General features: G+C 44.9%; 1 protein-coding gene across 2 annotated transcripts in view; it reads left to right on the plus strand.

Annotated features, from left to right (window-relative positions):
- TRPC5 (transient receptor potential cation channel subfamily C member 5) overlaps window positions 1–12,338 on the plus strand; it is a 97,785-nt gene that overhangs the window by 62,724 nt on the left and 22,723 nt on the right. For both annotated transcript variants that reach the window (XM_038122967.1, XM_038122966.1), the window contains 2 exons: window positions 4,442–4,764; window positions 9,480–9,675. In XM_038122967.1, coding sequence (XP_037978895.1) covers window positions 4,442–4,764; window positions 9,480–9,675 — 519 coding nt within the window. The remainder of the gene's footprint in view (window positions 1–4,441; window positions 4,765–9,479; window positions 9,676–12,338) is intronic.

Here is a 12,338-nt window from a genome sequence, read left to right on the forward strand (position 1 = left end):
CAAATCAAAATCACAAAGCAAAGAAAATAGGAGCTTTTCAAGCAGTCCAGTTTTGAAAATTCACCTGGAAAGCTATTTTGTTTGGAGAATGAACATCCTGCTCATTCCGACACTTTGATTAAAAGTTAAATAGATTGATTGTGCACTGGGGAGAAAATTCTCCCCTTTCTGTGCCTTTTGTAGCTACTCAGTTGCCAAGACACTTTGTTTTCTGTGCTGGCACTGGACCTCCTTCAACAATGCATAGTGAAAACATGGCTTTTAAATAAAATGGTAGAAAGAAAACAAGAACAGGGTTACCTGAAAACTTCTAGAGCCAAGCTTTATAATCTGTAGTCCTACAGATCTGGAGATTAGAAACCAAAAGTTTGTGGCAGGTCTACTGAGAAGAACAAGACTGTTATTAGGAGGCTTCTCTCTGATAATCTGATATAAAGGGGTCAACTCACTCTTCAATGTGTAACCTGTGGGCAGGGAAATGACAAAGGAGCAAGCTGGGGCTTTAACACCCTGTAGGTTCTTCCCTGTCATGTTCCATTTGTGGTGAGAGCCGACATCAGAGCTCATCCTCAAAAGCACCTTCCACATTTATAAACTTCTGATGCTCCAAATTAGCATATGCACAGGGTTTGAAGCCAGGGGATGGCCTGAAGCACTTTCCTTCTGTCTCCCTTTTTCAAAGACAAGACACAAAAGTAAAATTCCTTATGCAACAGCTCTGTTTGGCTTCAGCTGGAGCTTCGTGCTTGGCCTACTTCTTCCCTTGGTATGAATCAGCAGCAGCTTCACTGCAGTCAGTGAAATTACTCAGGTGTAAATCAAGTAACTGGGATCTGCTCCTTGGCTACTCCTGCTCTTCCCAGCTTTGCAAGGTCTCCATTTCTGGCAACCCAGCTCCCAGTAATCAGGACAAGCCCTTCCCCAGAGCAACCTTGTTTAGTCCTGCCCAGCAGGCAGAGGGGGAGAGAGGGGAAAATTTCACCAAGCCCATTGACTCCAACATGCAAACAGCCCTGCTACGGGCCTTTGTTAAATCCTGAAGGCTGCAGTCGTGGTGAGTCAGATTTTCAAAGGGAAAAGCTTTTAAGCTGGTTGCTGCTCCCTGAAGAGGCAGCTCTGTAACAGCATCAAAGCAGGAACAGATTATATCTTTTATTCTCCCAACATTCAGAACCAGGGAGGAAATTACAGACTTGAAAGGTTGGTCTTTAAACTACAAGCAATACAAAAAAAAAAAAAAAAAGGCTGGAAATGGTAAAATGCACGGACAAAACTTAAAATGTTACCAATCTAGTTCTTCCTCACACAAATTCCTAGAGGAGCTGTGCATGCTGCACGGGTTTGTGCACACACTGGGATGGAAGCTCAGGGGCAGAGCACAGGTCCAGAGGAGGTGCAGCTCTGGTTGTGCTCCCTGTAAGAGCCACACAGACGTGCAGGTCAACCACAAAAGCACACAAAGGAGGGTTGGCTGGAACAGATCTGTTTGAGCCCAGGTCAAACCCTCTTGGGTTAAACCTGGCCCATCTCAGGTCCGCTCCTGTTGAGGGCCAGTGTCAGACAATTCTGAGAGGTGCAGAAAATCTTATGAAACATGTGGTCACAGAAGTTCCCTCTGCCCTGTGTCACTCGGGGGCTGCAGTGGGCTCTGCAGTGTGAAGGTTTATAACGTTGATAATGGCTTCAAAACATTTTGCAACATGATTTGTTATTTATAGAACAGCCCTGAGCTGGAAGAGGCTGGGATATATGCCAATATACCATATTCTAACACTTCTTAGAACTTCAAAGGATTACATGGACATTTAACTTTCTGCCAAATAGCAGAAAAAATAAATTGCGTACTGACACTAAATGCTTTCCATCCTTGTTTTTACGTGAAGACTTTTTTTTTTTTCCCTTGATTTGACTGGTTCCAAGACCTGGCTCTAATATTGTCTGATACCAGTCGAATCGTCAGGCTAATTATAGGGTAGAAATACTTTCTTAATCAGTTTTCATTTGCTGCATTGAATTATCATGTAATGAGGAAGGGTAAATGTGACAGCATGGTGTAATTTATTTGTACTGTTCTGTATACATCTCTGCTGTGTTTCATCTTTTGAACAGACACCAAACCAAACTACTCCAGCCTTCCCAGATACCCAGCTTCATTAGATAACTCTGAAATCTGCTGTTTTCTGTTACCTGTGATGCCAGGCTGCTCTGAAGATTCCATTTGCCGAGCGAGGAGACACCATCAGTTTATAAAGGACCGAAAATATGACCTTAATGACCTAAATATTGCTTTATTTATTTATTGCTTTAAATATTGCACATGAGAGGGTCCCACACCTCTTTTTAAAGCAATATTTAAAAAATATTAAATACCTTTAAAAAATATGGGTACCTTTAAAAAGGTATTTTCCCCATACATTTATGTGCAACTGGTGGTAAACCTTAGCAGAGAGCCCTGGGCTGCTGTGTCCAGACAGCCTACAGAAGAGAATTGGGAATAACTGAGCAAATCTGCTGTCCAGAAGGAAATCTGCTTCCCAGTCCCACCCACCCACCCACCCCCTTCGCTGGATATCCACAAAAAGTTCCCCTCTCTGCGTGTTCATAGGCATTTTAAGAGCCATCTTCAAATGAAGTTAACAGGCTCAGGCCATGATGTTCATGTAATAAAGAACAGTTTGGAAATGTCAGAAGCAATCCGAGGTCATGCTGAAATGCCTTTGTATCATGTCTCATCTCCTTCATACAGAGGGATAGTTTGAAATACCAACCTGCTTTTTGCTGAGCCCTTGAAAAAACTGGGAGCTTGTGTATTGGGCCTTCAGATTTAAATAGAAAGTCTCTGCAATCTCGTCTGTCAGTGTGGTATTGGTACCATTTCCTTTTCAAAGGTACCAGAATTATTTTAGGAGCCCTAAACACACTGGTTATGGTTTTAGCTGTGTTATCCTGAGTGCAGTTCTGCCTTTTTTTGCATGCTAAATGAGTGGAGACAAATGTTAAAAGGACAGTTATTCCTTGATGTTAAATGTCTTTGACTCCATTCTCTGTGCCACTGTCGTTAAGCCAGAGCAGTTACATTTTACATTTCACAGAACCAGAGCAGTTACATTTTACAGAACCAATCTTTTGTGCTACCTGCTCGCATCTGGCCGCACTTTGCTCAGAAAATGCTTCTGCTTTTACAGCTACATTACAAACCCAGTTAATGTTGTAATTGATGCACTCAACTGTACCCAGTGTTTCAGCTGTAATTAAGACCTCTGCTTTAGCAACTCTCCTAAAATTGCCATGACAAATTAACTAATAAGAAAATTAATACGAAAAAAGCCTTTTGGTTCTGGGCTGCCTGCTTTTTTTTTTTTTTTTTTTGAGATTACATGGGAAGGAAAGCATCCAATAATTCACTGCTTTTCTTCTTCCCTTCCTTCTCCCTCCTTCCCTTCCTTCTCCCTCCTTCCCATTGTTCCTGGAATGTGCAGAGTTCATAATGTGTGGTCATATTTAGGAGGAAGAAGAACAAAAGTAATTGGAAATTTACATCTGGAACATGCTAAAATCTGAACCCCTTTAGATGTTGAAAGAGAAGGAGGTTGTGTATGAAGCCATGGACATAAGGAACCCACAGACTGTGAACTCGAAAGTGAAACGAATTTTTAAAAATCCTAATTTTTCAGTTTAGGCTAAGAACAGCCAACATACCCAAAGCTTCTAAAGAAAACCTGTTCCACATCTCTCACCATCAGGGGGGTCATAATGTAGTAGGCAGAATTCATAAAAAAACATCATTAAACCTTCATCTCTGCCCTCATCAAGTCAGCCTCAGTCCTGAATCCTCACTGTGAGTCTGACAGCAGCTGGGATGTAAAGGGTTAAACGTGGCCAAAGCTCTCTTCACAGAGAGCAGCAGGCACAAGTTTCCCAAGGATTTTTCCTGGAGAAGGCAGTGAGAACCTCAAAGAAGAGAAAACAATTCTTATCTCTATTCGCTGCTCCTGTTTTTGCACATGTGGAATGTGTTGTGGAGATTGTTTACTGAAAGTGATTTGATTAATTGGACATGGGTGAAAGTTGTTTTGAGTGATTAGCCAGTCACTCAAAGCTGTGTCCTGGCTGTCTCAGCCAGTCACGGGTTTTTCTTTAGTATCTTTAGTACAGTATAGTATCTCTTTAGTATAGTTTTAAGATAGTACTGGTATGTAATATAGTATAGTTTTAATAACGCAATTATTCAGCCTTCTGAATCATGGAGGCAGAGCACATTATTCCCAGCGTCAGGGGCTCCTTGCAACGATACTTAAAAGCCCTTTTTGTGCCACAATACCTGGTTAGGATTTACCTGTGAAGGGTTGGATCAGTGGGTGTGACCTTTGCAGTTACCTCAGAGTCATTACACCTCATCTCACTTTTATACCCTTGTTCTTCTTTCCTTCCTTCCTCGCAGTACAACGGCTCTCGCCCGCGGGAGGAGTGGGAGATGTGGCACCCGACCCTGATTGCAGAAGCCCTCTTTGCAATATCCAACATCCTGAGTTCCCTGCGGCTCATCTCCCTGTTTACAGCCAACTCACACCTGGGACCCCTGCAGATCTCTCTGGGACGCATGCTGCTAGACATCCTCAAATTCCTTTTTATCTACTGCCTGGTGCTTCTGGCTTTTGCCAATGGACTGAACCAGCTTTATTTTTATTATGAGACCAGTGCCTCGGAGGAACCCAACAACTGCAAGGGGATCCGATGTGAGAAACAGAACAATGCCTTCTCCACGTAAGACATCCTCTCTTTCTGCTTCTGAGGCTGCTTCCCCTGTCCCCTGCCTCCCTTGCCTTTGCCTGCTGCCTGTCACTGCACTGACAGAGCCTTTATTTATTCATTTGCAGATGCCAGGTGAGGTGGTTGGCTCTGCAGGAAAGGTGGGAGTTAAGTGGGGCAGACATTGTGCTGAGCTCTGCTGTCACAAAGACTCTCACTGAGGTCTGGCACTGGGAGACCTTTTAGTTCTGGACCAAGGAGTTTCCCTGCATGATCCTGCAACTTCAATCTTATTGTGACTATGCACAATTTCAGTAGATTTGAGAAAGGAAGTGTCCTTTTGCCACAGTCATTGTTCTGCCTAATTACTGAAGAAAGGAGGGAAACCTGAATAAAATGAAGAAAATAAGAGATAAACCTGTTAAAAACAGGCATTAATAAATAATGTGCCTGCAGCAACAACAACAATCTCACCTAGACCATTTTTATGGATACATGATGTTGCAGGCTTCTCTGATTTCCTTGCAGACTAAAATCCCAGCAGAACCTTTTTTTTTGCTGGGAATGCTGGTACTTTACTGAGATGCTGGCATGGAAATTGCTGTGAGGACAGCTGGCAGAGCTGAAAGAGAGAGCACATGCTGAAAAATGACATGAATTGTCTTGCTGATGTATTTGTTTTAATTACTAATAGTAGAAATAATTATAATAATCAGCCCCCACCCGATTGTTCTTGCTGCTTGCACAGTACTTAACGCACAATGGCAGGAGAAATAAATAAAGCTCGGTCTAGAAAAAGGCCCACGCCCTGCAAACAAGCAAAACAAAACTGTTGTCCACCACTTTATGCTAAATTAAATAAAACTTGTCATGATGCCCAATTATTCTCCTCCCTCTGTCAGCTGAAGGCTTGGGGTTAAGAAAGGATTTGGGATGTATTTGCACTGTTATCAAAAACAGATGATGGCTGAGGCCACATGACTTGATTGGGAGAGGAGAGGTTCCAGCTTTGTCCTGTGGGCTCTCTCCTAAAAGAAATATAGAATTTCCATGGGATAGAGCCCATCCTTCAAGAGCAGCATGACCTGGAAGACTAGACATGTGTCATTTCCCACTGCAGAGCAGGAACACCATGGGCTTGATTAATTTTCTCATGAAACCTATCTGTGTCTGAGGAAAGTGAAGGGACCTGCACTGCGCTAATGAGAAACAGAATTAAAGATTTCAGACCTTTTTCTCTTTCAGTTGCCTCATATGCCCCAGAAATGTGTCGTGCTGCCCTGGCAAAGGAATTAAATAACAAATTTGTTCCTTGATCTGCGTCCATATTGATGCAACAGCCAGAGGGAGGAAAGTTTGGCAAGCACAGTGTGTGTTAAGGGGTAAATTCTACCTCAGGAAGGGTCAAGCCTACAAAATGCAGTACCAAACCCTGCCTTTTTCTGGAGCTGTGGTGAACAGACGTGTTCAGTTCTGGTTTGGGCCTGCCACCACTGCTCACTGTTTTTTTTAGATTTCATCGTGTCAGGTAAGTGGAGAAAGCAACAGCAGGATTTGACTGAAGAAAAAGAACATTGGGCCAGCAGGAAAAAAAAACCAACAAAGCAACCAACCAACCATCCTGAAGTCTGGAAGAAGGTGTAATGTCTTGGGAGCTAAAAATTATACAAGAAACACTTAGCAGAAAGTGTGTCGATCAGCTTAAATACAAACCACAATTTCTGCCCCCCTAACATTCATTTAAACCCCCTGCCAAGGGAATGTAGCACAGAAAGGAAATTGAGGGGGCTCAGCCTTTGTGGCAGAGGTTTGTGTAAAACAAAATCCCAGTGGGAGGGGATCCATTAGGAGTGAGGTCTCCTGGCAGGGGACAGAACACTCTGCAGGTACTTTTTGTTTGAGGCTCGCTTAAGAAATTTATTTAACATGTTCTTAAAAGTTTAAATGGTCTTTATTAACACCCCCAGCACAAGCTGACATTTGGCTGGGGAGCAGATGCACAGCATGGGGCAGTGGCTGGGAAGGAGCAGCTGCAGATCCAAATATTGTTCTGGGGGAGAAGCGAAGGAGGCTGGAGCCAGTCCAGCCGGAGCTGGGGACCCTGACTTTGCTCATGGCTCATTCCTTATGAAGGAGTAAATCTGCAAAGCTCTGAATCGGTGCACTTTGATTCCCACCAGCATTGCTGGGCTCACACAATGAGCTCTAATTCTGCAAGGGGAGCAAGGAGGACGCCCCTGGTGTGTGTGCAGCTTGTGTCAAGTGTGACACCTATTTACCGGCACATTATCTCCTATTACTCTCAAAGGGTGGGTTTAACATTTTCTTGGCGAGGAAATTTTGTGCATTGCACACACAGATCATGGAAAAGTAATATTCCTTTGTGACAGCAACGAGGGGAAATAATGAATAATTTAAGGTTTTCTGCTTTGGCCTTGCCATCCCTCAGAAAGCAGAGTGCCTGCTGCTTAGGCAGATGATTGGAAAATATGTTTACAGCTGTGGTGCTGGCAACTGAAGGAGGGAGAGGAGAGTGAGGAAGAGGAGGAAGGGCTGGAGGAAGTCACATCTCCCTGCCTGCTGTGTCCTTCTCTCTGGAGGGTGACACTGCCATTCCCCTGGGCACAGGTTCCTGTGGCAGAGGGGGCACTTGCTCTTTCCAAGCCACCATGGAGAGTGGTGGAGCTTTGAGAATTCTTCTATTTTATTAGGATTCAAAATAGACTCAGCAGGACATGAGAGCCTCTCAATCAGCATTTCCAAAATTCTGTTTCTTTATAGCTGCTTCTCCAAAGTAGTGTGAGCGCCCCTGAAACATGGACTGTGAAAAGAGGCTGTGGACCTGTCCTGTCATTAAACACTGAGGACACAGCACCTCACAGCATTGTCACTGCTCTGCAGAGCTGCAGGAACCACTTGGTGTCTTTGTCAGGAGCACTACATGCCCAAATGTGAATGTTTGCTTTAGTCTGGGCCCAGATTACACACCTGGGTAATATTGTGCATCTAGAGCAATGCACTGATCACTTCTAGAACTGATTTCAGTTCAATGATTACAACCCCTGTCTCTCTTGTACCTACAGCCCAAGTAGTAGTTCTACTGTTAATAGTAAATATATAATAAATATTCTAAAAGCCAGCTAGCACTCCACCACTTCTACTAAAGAAATGCTTGGCATTCTTTGGTTAATCTGTATTTTACTACCTTGGTTATTTAATAAGCCTAACAAACAGCCAGAGCTTTGGGAGAAAGGTTTTTTGCTTTAAAGCATCTTTATGATTTTGGCCAGTGAAAAACATAAGATACATCCACAAAGTATAAACAGAATCCTCATATAAGGCATGGCGGACACATGTGAACAAATGCCTGGAGATGATGGGAGACCAGATTCCTGGTATGTCAAGTAAAGCATCTGAATTATTTATATGGATGTGTCTAGTAGTCACATTTGAAAACATCTGCCAACCTCAGGCCAAAATGGGAACTCTTAAACAGGCATATAAATGTCATTTTTGGATGATATAAATGCTGTGTTTTGGAAAGCCAAAACAAAGATGCCCAAACAGAGCAATTACTTAGATTGCTGATTACGCATCTGACGTGACTGCGAAAGGTCACTGGAAGCAGAGAGACCTGGGATGATCTCATCAGCTCAGTGGGGTCGGGTCTGGTTCATCTATGGAAGGAAGCCTTCAAAAGAGGAGAAACTCTTGAGCTGAATTAATGTGATGACTCTCTTTCATCTGAGTCATTACTGAGCAGTGGTTGCAGGGTTTTGCCAGTGACTCTGCCCCACTTAGAGCAGCATTTTGGGCAGGTGCACTGCAAACAGAGCAGCATTTTGGGCAGGTGCACTGCAAACACAGCAGCATTTTGGGCAGGTGCACTGCAAACACAGCAGCATTTTGAGCAGGTGTATTCCATACAGAGCAGTGTTTTGGGCAGGTGCACTCCAAACACAGCAGCATTTTGGGCAGGTGTATTCCAAACAGAGCAGAGTTTTGGGCAGGTGCACTGCAAACACAGCAGAGTTTTGGGCAGGTGCACTGCAAACACAGCAGAGTTTTGGGCAGGTGCACTGCAAACACAGCAGCATTTTGGGCAGGTGCACTGCAAACACAGCAGCATTTTGGGCAGGTGTATTCCAAACAGAGCAGAGTTTTGGGCAGGTGCACTGCAAACAGAGCACTGCAAATTAGAGCAGAAGGTGCAAGTGGCTGTGATTTCTGCCATCTCCCACCTCGTGGTGCCTTGTTGTTGTGCACTGTTAACTGCTGCAGACACGCTGCACTTGGGGATGGGTTCTCTGAGCATTTATCCTGCAGACATGTTAATGATGCAGGCACTGATTAAACAGGAGAGTTTATAGATAGCAGCAGCATCGCAGCATGGCAATTTTAATTAAATGGAATATATTGTGGCTGTTCTGTGCAATGTGCAGAGTGGGAAAGAGAGCCTTGGGTTCCTTGGGGAAGTTGTGCTTGCTGCATCTCACAAGGATGTGGACTGGGCTCTTGGACAGACAGCAAATGCTGTTGATGGGGCAGCTCTCACATGCACTGGCTGGTGGGTCACTGTGGCTCAGCACAGGCTGTCCCCAGGGAGGGATAAAAGGCTGTGCTCAGTGCCTGCTCTCTGGTGTCTCCCAATATCTGTGTGTTCCCTACCTGAAGATAATTTTCCATCCCCCAGCATCAGGTAGCCAGCTAAAAATCTGTTTTCTTTGCAGACTTTTTGAGACCCTCCAGTCACTCTTCTGGTCTGTGTTTGGGCTGCTGAATCTCTACGTGACCAACGTGAAAGCCAGACACGAGTTCACAGAGTTTGTTGGGGCCACGATGTTTGGGACCTACAACGTCATCTCCCTCGTCGTGCTGCTGAACATGCTCATAGCCATGATGAACAACTCCTACCAGCTCATTGCTGTGAGTTACCCCTTCTCTTTTTGCTGGTAATTCTCCCTGTGTGCCTCACTGCTCTGACTTGCAGCAGGTGGGTCCCTTCTGGGCTGCTGGAGACTGCTGCCCTCAGTTTCTGCCAGCAGGTAGTTGGGATTTCTGCTCACCAGTCTGAATCATGCCTGTGGAGGAGGTTTTGCTCTGTTTGTAAAGCTTCTTAGCTGGAAAAGGCTCATGGGCTGTGATCTGCCCCTGTCTCCTCCTGTGGAGTAACCTTGCTGACCACCTTGGGTGTATAAAGGGAAACCTTCCCACTGCTTCCTGATGTTTGGTTATAACCTGGGGGATGGGTGTTGTGGTATATTTTTTTATCCTATTTCTGCTTTCTCATGTGAAACCATGCGTGTCAGGAGCCCAGTCCTGCAATTTCTTTTTCCACAGTCTTCCCACTTGAAATTAGATCATGTCCATCTGTAATACCAGACTCTCCTGGCTGTATAAGCATGTGAGATTCCTGAGTAATCCCAGTGCAGGATGGATCTGAGCTGAGGCAGCTCGGGGCTGTAGAGCCCTTATCAAACTGAACTTTCATTTGAATGTTCAGAACTGTTTTCTTCACTGTAATCTCATTCTGTGTACCCAAAAGCCAATCTGTACCTTGATGATTAAATTTGTCAACAGACTGAAAGCTAAAGCAGGGTGGCTCTGCATTTTAAGGCTCTTTAGGTTAGGAACAGTATGGAAGGAAGCAAAGTCTTGTGTGCACAGTACTTCAGATAAACCAGTGGGCACTTGTTCTCCATTCTGACCACGAACATGGCAGTTTGGGGACAGTGAGGTGCTGAACTGCTGCAGCATCTGGGAACAAAACAGGAGTGGGGGGAGCTGTTTGTGTCCCTGGCTGGTCACTCAGTACAGAGAGAGTAGAAGCTTCCCCCTATGTTTTGGGTGACTCTTGTTTTATTCTAGAAGATAAACCAGAGCAAAAACAGAACCAGAAGCAGTTCTCCTGCTATTTCCATTTCCAAATTCCTGGACAAGTCTCCGGGGATGTGTGTGGGTGAGTTCCTTTCCTGGCTAAAGCACAGAGGGGAGTATTGAGTTGTTTTCTTGAACAGGTTCCACAATTGTTGTTGATTATCTGCTGATTCAAGTGGCTCCTAAATTCACTTGGTCAAATTGCTGATTCTTTTGGACATCTGATCTTCATCGTGGTAAAAAGTATGAGAAAAACTGGACCACTGACCTTCCAGATGAGCAGAAAAGCAGTTTATCACAAAGGCATTTATCAGTCTGTTTCAATGCTTCAAGTGCTTTCTCTTTGTTCACTGCTACTCCTCACATTCCAGGGAGACTGGAATGAGGGACAGAAAACAAAGATTCTCTCCTTGGCCATTTTCTCCAATTCCCTTTATTGTCATCGAACAGGCTTGTCACTAAGACAAAGCCCAAGCCTAAGAGTGGCACAAGAATAGCAGTATTTGCTATTCACTGGGCCACAAACCACTCATCATTCTTTCCCCTGAATAATTCGAGTGATGCAATGACACATTACACACAATCCCACATGAATTAGAGGGACCCATCATAACAATTAACTGAAGAGAAGGGTCCAGAGAGGGCTGCTGTGTTAGTGGTTTTGTGTCTGGAGCAGCTGGCACTGGGGACTGGCCCCATCAGAAACTCTGCCCTTGACAGACCCAGGGCTGGAAGACTGAACTCTCCAGATAAGTGAGGCAAAGCATGGAGTTCAGCAAGCAGCATGAGCCCCTGCTTGGGAAAATGACACTGGAAATGCTACAGGAGACTTTGTTGTCACTGAAAGTGTCTGGCTGCAGGTGATACCGAGAGCAGTGACATTTCCTGGGAAGGCAAGAGGCAGGCACTTCCCATCTCTGCTGTGCAGTTCCCATCTCTGCTTGCAGCTGGGGTCTGCAAGCTGCAATCCTGCATGCTTCCTCTCAGGGACAAATTTCCTTCGTGTGTCTTCTCAGGGCAAACATCAATTAATCTCTGCCCCGAAGAAAACAAGTCGTTAATAAACGTTGAGCTTTACAAATGTGGGGCATTAATTAACCTCTTGTAATCAGGTTCACCCCCTGCTGAATGACAGGAGGCTGGGTGCTAGACTGGGCATTTCCTCCTCCTGGTATTTATATTGCAGTGGGTACACATGGAATGACAGCATTCTGGGGGAGGGAGGGGAAAGGAGTCCTTGGGGTGGGGTGGAGGTCTTCTTCTGCATCAGCAGGAAGTCCAGTGCCACAAACATCACTGCAGAGCAATAAAACAGACGTGGGGATGAGATGAGAGTGCATCTCTGCCTGCTGACTCCCCTGCCGTGGAGTGCTGAGGACATCCTCATTAATCCCGTTTGTTAATGAGCCCCAGGCACTGCTGCAATGCAAACAGGCTTTCTCCCTCCTCTCCTGCAGGGACAAATACACCTAATGCATTTGTAGCAGTTATTCTTCAGGTCAGCTTTTCTCCTGTACTTACACGTGAGTTTCTGCTGTGAGGTTTGAGAAAGGAGAATCTGGGCTGCTCCTCCTTGCCCCTTCCTTGTGTCTCCCCAGTCTGGGGATCAGGGCTTGGTGCTTAATTAGGCACTGCAGGGACACAGCATGAAAGGACCTGTGTCTGTGCAAGGCAGAGCAAGGCAAGCAAAGAGTAAAACCTCTGCTTCAAGT

This window comes from Motacilla alba, chromosome 4A (assembly GCF_015832195.1).
Source record: "Motacilla alba alba isolate MOTALB_02 chromosome 4A, Motacilla_alba_V1.0_pri, whole genome shotgun sequence".
In the NCBI taxonomy this organism is placed as follows: Eukaryota; Metazoa; Chordata; class Aves; order Passeriformes; family Motacillidae; genus Motacilla; species Motacilla alba.